Here is a 12,168-nt window from a genome sequence, read left to right on the forward strand (position 1 = left end):
GTATATAATATAATGCAACAAGGTTAAAAAACTACCTTATGGCCATTTGTTTAATCCAAATTTTGAAATATACACTCTTTTCATTCTAATGAACAATCACAAAAAAAGAAAAAAATTGAAAACACAATCTAGAAATTATTTTTTTAGCCCAATTAACATAGGCCTTTCATTTTGGTGAGATTCTTAAATCTAGGTCTTAGATGGATTATTTTCATTCTCAATTTTCTTGGATGGCTTTATTATCATTAGATGAACAATGTTTAAAAAAAAAAAAAATGATTTTGAGTTTATAAAGGCGAAGTTGCAATTCACAAAATGAATGGTCTAGATTCATTTTTGGAGATGACTCATTTTGACCATATCTAGGATTCAAATTGAACTTTTTTTTTTTTTAGGATTGATTATTGAGATGAAGAGAGAGTGTGTGCAAAATTTGGAGTCATACAAATACCACAAATATAGTTTTCTAAAAGTGTCATTGCATTATACTATGATACAACTGTTGTATTGGATCATTGCTTTTATATATATATATATATATATATATATATATATATATATATATATATATATATATATATATATATAGATAGGGAAAATATGGGATTAACCTACTAATTCATATGAACATATGAGCCCAACGGTCTAGATTGAATTTGCGCCATTATGATGATCACAGATGTCCGGTAGTACTAGAATTTTAGTTTTTTTTTTTACATATCCAAATCACTTGAAATTTAGGTATATATTCTTCTCATCAAGGTGTACCTAATAAAAATGTAAAAAAATTTATCCGTGAAAAATAAAATGATCAAAATACCCTTCGAAACTTTTCGGGGGTATTTTAGTCAATTTATTTTATATAAAATATTTGTTTGATATTTTTCAAAGATTCACCCATTTTTTATGAATATGCGTCCAAAATTTCAAGTGATTTGGATTTGTAGAAAAAAAAACTAAAATTTAAATGCTACTGGATATCCGTGATCGTCAGATCGGTCCAGAATCAATCTAGAACGTTTGACTCATATGTTCATATGAGCTAGTGGGCTAATCCCATCTTTTCCCATATATATATATATATATATATATATATATATATATATATATATATATATATATATATATATATATAAAGATTTTGAGTTCTAAAATAATACATTACCTAGACGGTATTTTTTCAAGATTTTCATGTGTTTATAGATCTACTTGATTTGAACCATTTTTTAAATTTAAAATTTTTAATTAGAGATAAAAATTAATTATGATGCTATCCTAAAAATTTTTGACACTAAAATTACATTTTATGATAAAATTTGGAGGTGCGGCATATTTTGATGGTTCCGGGTCGCAAACTTACGCAAACCACACCTTTGGGATGCCATCACGCTTACGGTCACAATAAAGAGCAATAAGTCTTTGACGATCCAATCAATCAACCGGCTTATGGAGAGAGAGTAGCTCATGGTTCGGGCAATGCCATTTATCATGTGTCCCAGTTTATCCATCACCCTTAATCAAATAAATGGATGGCGATTACACCTGGGTTGTCTACTACCACACTAGTCTATATCATACTCCTAAGTTATGCATACACCCCCTTGTTTAAAGGTACCGGAAGTTTTCCAGCGTTTTCACCACTCCATCTGTGCTAAGGGAGAAGAACCTCTCTCTCCTGTACTAAGAGAGAAGGGTTTGTAACTTTCGGCAGAGGGGGAAGAGAGGGAGAGAATGGCGGTTCCAATAAGGATGAATGGAATGCAAGAAGAGGAAGAGGAAGAAGAGGAGGATGAGGTGGCTCTCTCCAACGAGCATCATCATCTCACTGACGATCGTAGGGCACTCTGCAAGGCTGCAGAGCTCGGCGATGTCGACCAGCTTCGCCATGCTCTTGGTATTTACTATCTCTCTACACCATGTCTGCTATCCTTTTGTCTCTCTATTGTCCTCTCTCTTACTCTACTCTATGTCCTCTAATCTATCTTGCTTCTCTTTTTATCTTTATCTCTGTACTCCTGCCTCTCTGTGTCTTTTGATTCCTTACTCTCTCTGTTTTTGTATCGTCATTTCCATTTGTTGCCACTTGCTGTTATAGCTGTGATGACTTTCTGTAGGTTTCATTCCTCCAGTTTTGTTATCTTTTTTTTGTTTCTTGTTTTCTTTTGCATGATGATATTTCAGTCTGGTCTGATTTAATTTTTGGGCAATATGATGGGGGAAGCTCGTGAAGTGTTTTAGTTTCTCGATGAATTCGTCCGTGAAAGATTTGGCAGCAATATTTATCTCTAGATGTTGGAGAATTGACAAACTATTAATTATCTTGTGCATTAGACGTCGTTAGAGTCCCAATGAGAATTTTAATCATTGTAAGAATTGACCATTTCTTTTACGGACCCGGTTTCTGGGCGGCCAAGCCGTCATATGTAGAAATGCGGGCCTATTAATAAATCTATTTTTGAGATTGATTTTTGGATTTAATTTTTAAGGAAATAATATCTAACATGGAGATCATGAATATGAAAAAAGAAGTAAATTTTTAAAACTAGAAATAATAATTATAGTAAGAAAGCATTTGGACCTTTAGCTTCCACTGTATTTAGATGGAACACCTACTTGCATCCATTTTTAAGATGGACGCTTTACTCTTTTTGAACCGCATTTCTAGTCATGCGGTCCAGCCCGCATGAAACACTTTTTCCTTCTTTTAATATTACTGGTGTAGTGAAGAGATGATTTCAATTCTCACAATCTTTATCATGAGGTTTATCCATCTCATATTGATTTATGCTGCACCATAGTAGAGATCATTGCACCCAATCTTGCTTCTTCTGCATGAAGTTCAGAATGTGCCTATTTCATAGAAGGTACATGATTATGATGTATCGTTGAATCTCTAATTTGTTCAGACTCTGGCTTTAGTACTATCTGGAATCTGAATAAACTGTTTTGGTTCATGTAATGATGAAAATTATGATCGACATCAATGTGATCCATGTAGCTCGCTCATCCATCATGGTGTACATATCAGGGTGTACATAACAAAGAAGTACCCTTGAACTCAATTACCAGAATATAGTAGCTCTATACAAAAAGTGGTGTTACTTCCAAAAGGGTAACCTAGTGACCATAAACAAAAATACATACATACAAAAAGATAGACTCAAAGAGTTGGGTGGTGCTGTTATGGGCTCCATCCTTAGCCAGGGTGTCTGCCAGGGCGTTGAATTCCTGCCAAGTATGCTTCCATAAGACGACCATATCCCTGCAAAGATGAGTAATTTTGTCAAAAACCGGGGTGAGGTACCATGGGCAGGGTGTGGATCTGGAAGTCCAGTTAATTGTGTTTTGGGCGTCTCCTACAATAATAAGGGGTAGGAGCTTTAGACTAGTAAGGAGGGCCGTGGATTCCTCTCGTTGGGAGTCAGCGTGGCCAATGTGGCTGGAGAAAGTGGCCAAAATAAGGCCATTGTGGTCCTTGATAATGCTGCCTACTCCTATCGGACCAGGGTTGCCGAGGGAGCACCCATTGAAATTGAACTTGGAGGTGGGATCCAATGATGAGCTTGGGATTGGCTAAGAGATTGGGTAACTAGTAAATTTTTGCCAATTGTTGAGGAATGTGGCAGAGGGAATTCTTCTGAAGCTTTTGTGGTTGGAGGCTGTTATTATTAACTTTATCCGGCTGTTATTATTAACTTGATCCATCTGTTTTGATATATGAGGCAAGTAGACCCAGGAGTTTGATTGAGTTTGAGTCAAGTCCCTCTAACCATGCCCAAATCACCTCTAGGAGGTGGCTTTTCTTCCATCCTATCATGCCATTTTACTGGGGGATTCCTTGGACATGAACTTTGGTGTATGATCCATAGTTGTTTGGAGTGGGAGTGGGTGAGGGAACTGGAGTGGGACTGGGAGCTTGATATCAACCTACTTTGGGAGCACCTAGGATTCTGGTCTAGGTGTACTAGGTTTATATGGGAGCAGGATATATAATTCATTTTTAAAGTCTAATTTAAAAATTGGAAATGCATTATCCACTTTTGGCATTATCTATACACAACGAGAAATTTGTGGCATAAAAGTCCCATAAAAAAAAATTGAGAAAAATGAGAATGTAGGACCATGATAAGAACCAAATTCAGGAATTGCCCGAGTCCTGTTGTTAACAGGCAACACCGGGAGATTCACTGCAGTGAGAACAGACCATCCAGAACAGTGAACCCTCCAGGGGCCAAGCCGACTAGAGTCACTAGTTTTCAACCTACTTTGGGAGCACCTAGGATGCTGGTCTAGGTGTACTAGGTTTATATGGGAGCACTTGGGGATATATAATTCATTTTTAAAGTCTAATTTAAAAATTGGAAATGCGTTATCCACTTTTGGCATTATCTATACACAATGAGAAATTTGTAGCATAAAAGTCCGTTAAAAAAATTTGAGAAAGAATGTAGGACCATGATAAGAACCAAATTCAGGAATTGCCTGAGTCCTGTTGTACACAGGCAATGCAGGGAGATCCACTGCAGTGAGAACAGAACCACCCAACAGTTCAAGACCATTCAGAACAGTGAACCCTCCAGTGGCCAAGCCGACTCAAGTCACTAGTTTTCAACCTAGTCAGTTCATTGGTTTTCAACCACTGATGCAGACTATGACCATGAAAATGGAAAACACAAATATTCAGCATGTGGTCATTAGTTAGAAAATTATCAGAAATAAAAAAATCAGCACAAAGTCAAAGTCTCTGGGTTCAAAATTCAATTTTTTTTGAAACTCCCCCTGGATCGAGATCTTTTTAAACTAGGATCATGCCCCATTTTCTAAGGGTCATGATCCCCGTTTCACAAGGATCAAGATCCCTTATAGCCAGGGATTGAGATCTCTATATGATAGGGATCGAGATTTCATGATTTGGACATTCTTGTTCGAGATTCCGATCACCACCCCAACAAAGCATCCCACATCTATGGTATGATCTCATGATCTTGAGAAAATTTGATCATTGCTTTTTTACGCACTAAAATTTTTTTTGAGCTTAGAAAGTTGGCTTTGACACTCTGATGAGTGATAATCATTTGATGCAATTGCTTGAAATATGGTTGGACCTTCATCAATTCTTCCTTTAATTTCATTAAATATATCCATGTAGTGCAACTTTGTATCAACAAAACAAAAATGCTTGTAACCTAGTAATGTTAATACTGGGCTTGGGCCTAAACACTCGAATGATGTAAACTAGAAAGTCAATCCCATGGGTTTCAGTGTTTTGAAAATGAAGTTAACTTTACTTAGATGGGTTTTGTGTCTAATGGTGTGGCTGCGCCCTCACCTACGATTGTAAGTCTATGGCCGCACATTCACATAGTAGTGCTTTTGTGGGCTCCTATTTTGAGGCTGCAATATATTTTGTAAGACTGCAGCCACACAATTGAAAGTGCGGCATCAGATGGGATGCATAGGCATGTGTGGCTTTGCACGTAGGCCATTCCACGTGTTACGCACATGCCTTTTCACATGTGTGCAGGCTTGTGTGCGCAACCATACGTGTGTTGGGTCCAACATGTGTGTGATGGCACTCGCAGGTCCACCTGATCAATTCCGTGGTCTGATGGGACCACGTGACCTCATGTGGGCCCACATGCCTGCACCTTGCCTGCATTGGTGGTCCACCTGGCCTGTAGGTTCACATTGGTGGAAGTGGACCTTGATGGTTCACCTCACGACTGCTATGTGAGACCACAACAGATTTCGGCTTCCAACGTGACCTAGAGGTGCACTGGACATGCTGCCTGTCCACGCACTATTGCGGCGTGGTCCCTTGCAGTGGGCCCTCGCTGTGAACCGTCGAGGGACCTGGGCGTCCACTTTGCACCGTGGGCATGTTTGGCATGCCTATCTCAATGCTCAAAATGCATCTTATAATATGGGAAAGTGCATCTTTCTCTTTTGAATAACAATATTCGCAACCTGATTTGGTATCTAGAAACAAAGCCCTCCGTAATTTTTAGAGGACTGGACATTCTCATCATTCTTTTGCCTTTGTAGTCCCTTGGCGAGAAAGAAAGGAGATAACTAAATGGAACCTTACTAACTAGTCTTGTATATGTGGTAAACTGAACACTCAAAAAATGATAAAGACAGAACTCAGTACGCCTTACTAGTCCGCTAGGTCAGTTAAGGCTAGTTGAGCAAAGGAAGATAGGTACTCGACCAATAGGGAGAGGGAATCGGATGACAAGGAGAGGAATAAGAAAAAGAAGAAGGTACGTACTCGACTAACTAAATGGATAGGGCTTAGCTCTTAACCAATAGGTTGAGGAAGATTAAGAAGGAAGGTAAGAAAGCACTAGTATAATGAAATTTGAGGAAAAATACTATACTACTGAAAGCAGAGTTAGCAAGCAAAGTGGTAAAGGCAGCTATAGCAAAGCAGCTAGAAAGCATATAGCGTATCCTTGACTTCGTAGCTCAATCAAGCTTCCCCTTAATCTTCCTTGCAGTAGTCGTTCGTCACACTCACCTTAACGGACCGTGGGACTAGTAAGACATACTTTTGTCAGCTCTTGGTGGTTAGGTAGGTCTTTATTACCATTTTGATCAGCTAGCTTTCGCTCATAAATCTGTTCCACTAGTCCCCTTCGCTTCAAGCTATAGCTGTTGAAAAAGACTATCTAGCTACTCTTTGGCTCGCTTTGTTCAGCTCTGCTCATTGCTTGAAAGCTTGCTGCTGCTTACTCTCTTTCTCTTTCGTCCCTTCGTTACACTTGCCTTGTCAGTCGTACCTGTCCTTTGAGTCCATCTTGCTCTCCTTCTGGTCGACTGTAATTCCCTCTGTAGTACTCGTACTAGTCCTAGGTAAATCAAGGGAGTGGGAGTCATCACATACTATTTCCCTTGTCAAAATTCCCAGCTTTTAGTCCGAAGGCTAGTCTCAAGGCCGAAGGAGAGGAAGGTAGTAGTTGTCAAACGGAGTAGCAACATGCTTCTGGCTAGCTAAGGCTAGCAATAGAGCAATGTGTTCTCCAGTCATTACTATTGGAAGTCTTTATCTCGTCTATCCTAATTGCGAAGCAAAGAAATCGGCTAGGTTAAGATAGGAGTCCCAAGTTTGATAAGTCTGTTTGTTTACGAGATGTGCACTTAGTCCTTGCTATAAGGTAGAAGGCCAAAGGCAGGAAGACAGCAAGGGAGATTTTGATTCACTAAAGCAGCTAGCATTAGCAAGGTGTGCTCCTGTCGTCCATCTAATTTCTCTTTCTATTCTTTAGCCTTATTGCAAAGCAAGGATATCAGCTAATTACAGATTATGAAAGGTGTCAGTCATTAGTCCGAAAGGCAAGAAGGGAAGGAAGGTCCTTCATCCCAGTTGGGTCAGGTTAGTCAAGGGTGTTCTCCTATTGTCACTAAGTCAAGTCGACTATGTGCATTAGCCATCTGACAAAGCAAGGAATGGTGCTGGTCGGCTGGAAGCGGTATTTCAATCCCAAGTTCTTAATTCAAAAGCTATAAGAAGTAAGTCTTCTATGTGCCCCTTAAGTCCGAAGGTCGAAGGTGAGGACAGCTATTCCGATCTAAACTAAAGCAGCTAGGAGAAGGCTAGTCAGAGACTAAAGCAGCAACTACTGCCAGACACTAAAGACGTTCCAGTCATGCGCCTGGTTCCTTACACTTGCTTTAACCGGCCGTAGGCAGACTAAAGGTGGACATAGTTATGTCTATAACTGGGTAAGGGTTCTCTTTTCCAGAGGAACTTGCAACTGGCTAGCTAAGGCTAGCTTTAGCTAGATATTCTCCTGTCGTAATTCTATGAAGTTGATATCGTTAATTTACCGACTGATGAAGCAAGAGGGGAGCCTTTCTTTAGAGTGGGGAGTGACATAGGCCTAAGGCAAGGGAATTCTTATCCTCGAAAGCTTAGGCGTCTGGCTAGCTAAGGCTAGCGGTAGCAGGGGTCGTCTCCTTAGTCACTCTATTCAAAGTCGATTTAGTTCCTTTTTGTTATGGCGGAGCAAGGTATGAAGCTAGTCTAGTTTCGGGAAGCAAGGAATGGTGCTAGTCTGCTAGTGTGAATCATATAGTCTCGATCACACGGTTGTGTCCCTTTCAAAGAAAGCTCTCTCTCTCTCTCTCTCTCTCTCTTTCTCTCTCGCTCTCTCGCACAAATGCTCCTCTTCGCATTCTTTTAAAGTCGCTTCAATTTAACGTACACATCCTCATCTCAGTTGCTCTTCTAAAGTCTATCTAGCTTTTCTGTCTTTTTGTAATCTCTTTTCTTGTGAGGCTTCACGTAGAGGCTAAAAGAAATGGTGGCATATATGATGAGAGCGCAACTTTAAGCAAAATCTGATGCGGACCAGCCAATGAAGTCCTTACCATTTCTGGTCCAAAACGTGACTGTGGCGTTAGCTTTGTTCTTCACAGTCCCCTGCTGTTTTCCTTACAGTCGAAAGTCTAGAATTTCAATCCAGCCAGATAGCTGCCAGCGTGAAGGCCAAAGGAAGCAGCCAGCAGCAGGAAACAGTGGAGAGAAATACTGTAAGAAAAGTTTAATTGATGTTCTCAGGCCCATCCATACTCAATCGAGGAGGCCTTGGATGAAGGGTTCCCGTACCTCTTAAGAAGCGTTAGAAGTGGCAGTTCTTTCCTTTTTTATTTATTTGAATTATAAATAACTACATTGTGGCATTTATGTTTTAAAAAAGTAGTAGCTTTTCTTTCATTGTAACAGAACAAGGATGAGAAAATGCAGCGTCTTCCGCTTCAGTCTGCAGAGATAAACACTTTCAATTCCCTGGACTATTAACTGCACACATTGATGAAAGTTAATACGGGATTGACATTGATTACCACAAGAAAGAAATGAATAGTTCAGTTGACATCTTGGATGAATACTTTGGATCACTGTCTTCCCCAGTTGAACCCAGTCACAGACAAGCTGCATCGCTGTGGATGTTTACTTACTCAGCCACTTGAAGGCTGAATGTGTTAATTATGTGTATGAAAAGGCTTTGAACAGGCATGGAAGTTGTGGCTCTGTGTTTCTCGTCCAAGTCTTCTCTCTAACACATTGTACCTATCCGCTTAACCCCTCTTATGACACTACTCCTTTTGATCTTCTTCCATCGCTCTCTTTCCCTATCAACCCTCTTTGTTGAGCGGGTGGGTACCTCTGCTCCCTAGCACAATGAAAACTTTTAGGTTGCGTTCTTCTTCTGTTCGCACCAGTGTTACCGGGATCTTCTGAGGGATTCGCTTTTTCTTTGGAAGCTTGATCGATCCCTCACTCCGAGATATGGGATCTCGATTCGGGAAATTGAGGAACTCGATCCCATCAAATGGGATCCAGATCCCTTTGCCAACGATCATGGTTCAATGAGTAAGCTGAACCGTGGTTCCAGCAACTTGGAATCAAGTATTTTCTAATTTGGAAGCAAGTTTCACCAACACATTTTTTTGGTTCATATACAATTGAGTGTGGACCTCCAATTTTTTTGGACCTACACACTTTTTGAACTCCACGATTTCCTACATATTTTATAATTCACAACTTTACACACCTTGTGAATCGTGATTTATGTCTAATTTAAAAAAATGGCAACAAAAGAGAGGACAAGAAAAGAAGCAAGAAGATGGAAGGAGATACATAACTTAGTCACGTTATGGTTCAATTGAAGAATGACCTCCGGTCCTAAATCAACCCATATTCCTCTGGCCCTTCTTTTCCACAAATATTTTAAGCTCATTAAACCCTTAACCCCTATCATCCTCCCCCTTCCCTAAACCCCCTCTCCAACCACATTCAATGCCATGACAACTTGTCACTCACTCCCACACCTGCCACTATAATTCCAACTTTCCCTTTGCGTCAGCCTCCTATCTCTCTGCGCCTCTATACCATGCATGCAGAACATCTCTCGAGCCTCATAAACCCTCTCCCATCAACTCAACCAACCTTTCCAGATGATGTAAAACAATTTCCCCAAAATCAGATAAGTCTGAGAACTGATAGCTCTTTTCCTTTGGGATAACTTAATTTATGAGTTTTGTCACTGCAAACTCTCTATACTCTTCTTTAAACAGTTTAAGTGTGGACTCAATAATGATGTTTCTTCAAATGACTTAGGCAGACTGAGTTTTTGCAAATTTATGGCAGTTATGGTACAACGCAACATGCAAGGTCATTCAAGATTCATGAGCCATGGAGATTGCAACATGCTTAGCTGTTAGAATTGCTACTGAATTCTGTTTTCAGGCCAAACATTAACAATTCTATAGAAACTCCCATCTTATTATTGGGATACAGATGTTGAACTATCCAATCTGCAATTGGTTGTGAAGTTTTATTATAGTTGGTTTATAAGAACGCGGTACTTTGTTCAAATAATAAATTTAAATAGCATTATGTGATCCTTGATCATAACTATCCTAGTAATATTTAGCATGACGTGATCCCTGTTTGTATCTGTCCAAGTAATTTTCTACTTGTGCATGTGTGCTGAGTTTTTTAATGGGTGCAGATAATCTCAATGGCAGCATTGATGATCCTGTGGAGGATGGGGATACTGCCCTTCATTTGACATGCCTTTATGGTTTCCTCCCTTGTGTCCAGGTTGGTTACAGTTGAAAGTTTCAATATTTTCTGTCTTTTATAGCTTATTAAATCAGTATAATGAAAAGAACCCTACACTTGCTTTGCCCTCAGCTGTTGTTAGAGAGAGGAGCAAACTTGGAGGCCAAGGATGAAGAGGGGGCGATTCCGCTTCATGATGCTTGTGCAGGAGGCATAACCCCAAAACTCTCAAATTAAATTTCTCATTCTTCCCAACATCCACGTTGTCCCTGACCTGCTTGATATCTTGCAGGATTCACTGAAATTGTTCAACTTTTGATAAATACTGCTCGAGACTCGGAGGTTGTCAAGAGGATACTAAACACTACTGATGAAGATGGTGACACTGTGAGAGAATGCCGGAACCATCATGTGTTCTTTTGTTTGTGCATAGTTTACTTTATGAGTTGATTGATTATGTGTGTTAATCGGTCCATCCAGCCTCTTCACCATGCGGCTCGTGGAGAGCACTTGGAAGTGGTGCAGCTCTTAGTTAGGGAAGGGGCTTCTCTCACTGCTGCAAATGTTTATGGAAAGGTTTGAATGGGGTCACTTTCAATCTTAGAAATCCTCTCTCTTTCTCTCTCTCTCTCGCTCTCACCTTCTTGGTCCTCATTGCTTACTACCTTTTGCAGGTTCCTGCAGAGCTTTCGGAGCCAGAGACTGAAGTCAGATGCTTCCTGGCTGCTGCTGCTGCTGCTTGTGCTTTAAATTCTCACTAGGCTTTCTTGGGTTCTTGGTTTTTCACTGGGCGATCCATCAAATAGTTATTAGTATTTATCAGGTCTCGTGTATTTGCATGTCCCCACATAGTTTTTGACAGCCATTTAGGTGGTTTGGTGCATTGGCCATTTCTTAAGAGCGAATTATACAGGTTCCAAAGATGGTTTGGCTTGTCGGCCATCTCAATTACTGGAATTGTTTTCCATGATTTCCCCCAGCTACTTGAGGAAAGGGAAAGTCTGATTTCATAAAGTGAATGATACGTCCAGGGGTAAAGAGGTCCCATTTTTATTCTGATTTTGGATGGAGGTTCGCATATAGTAATCGTGGACCGATGTGGTTTGGTTGTATCATGGGAGTGCAGGGGTTTCTTCTATGTTTTGAGACTTTAATTTATATTTTGGACAGGCCTTTCGATGTACTCCCGCTGCACTACTGATTTTACTTCAGATTATGGCTCATTTCGAGTAAGCTAGGTAGAGAATGGGGTCTTACCCAGACTTGGACCAAATCCCCCTTTTAACTGTTAAAGCTGAGTGGGCACAGCAGCAGCATGTCTCATAGCACGTAGTCCATCCATCCATCCATCCATCCGGCTCTAGGAGTATAGGTTAAATATAGAGTTTGGGTATGCCATGTTCTTTTTAGAGAAACTTCCTATTATAGTCATCTGGATGATCTCGGAAGCATCTGGTCTTAAGGGTTTTATGTCATGCGGAGTCCTCAAAAGTTCAACACCACTGCCTTTTTTGAGTTTAGCCCCATTTTCGTGTGGTATGTGGGTGACACACGGTTCCATAGATGCCATTTCAATCTTAATGATATATTTATTAGAA

General features: G+C 40.0%; 1 protein-coding gene across 1 annotated transcript; it reads left to right on the forward strand.

Annotated features, from left to right (window-relative positions):
* Window positions 1–1,634: 1,634 nt before the first annotated feature.
* On the forward strand, window positions 1,635–11,753 carry LOC18428587 (uncharacterized). The gene is made up of 6 exons (XM_006837903.4): window positions 1,635–1,894; window positions 10,518–10,609; window positions 10,703–10,781; window positions 10,863–10,957; window positions 11,051–11,146; window positions 11,245–11,753. The coding sequence occupies exons 1-6, from the start codon at window positions 1,732–1,734 to the stop codon at window positions 11,329–11,331; spliced, it is 612 nt and encodes a 203-aa protein (XP_006837966.1). The 5' UTR covers window positions 1,635–1,731; the 3' UTR covers window positions 11,332–11,753.
* Window positions 11,754–12,168: the final 415 nt, after the last annotated feature.

This window comes from Amborella trichopoda, chromosome 7 (assembly GCF_054954075.1).
Source record: "Amborella trichopoda isolate Santa Cruz 75 chromosome 7, AtrichopodaSantaCruz75HAP2 v2.0, whole genome shotgun sequence".
Taxonomy (NCBI): Eukaryota; Viridiplantae; Streptophyta; class Magnoliopsida; order Amborellales; family Amborellaceae; genus Amborella; species Amborella trichopoda.

Excerpts from the sequence above, each read along its gene's own strand:
- LOC18428587 (XM_006837903.4), top strand. The coding sequence starts at position 1,732 with ATGGCGGTTCCAATAAGGATGAATGGAATGCAAGAAGAGGAAGAGGAA. Across the intron at positions 10,610-10,702 it reads GTTTCCTCCCTTGTGTCCAG|CTGTTGTTAGAGAGAGGAGC; the intron begins GTTGGTTACAGT and ends CTTTGCCCTCAG. Across the intron at positions 11,147-11,244 it reads CTGCAAATGTTTATGGAAAG|GTTCCTGCAGAGCTTTCGGA; the intron begins GTTTGAATGGGG and ends TACCTTTTGCAG.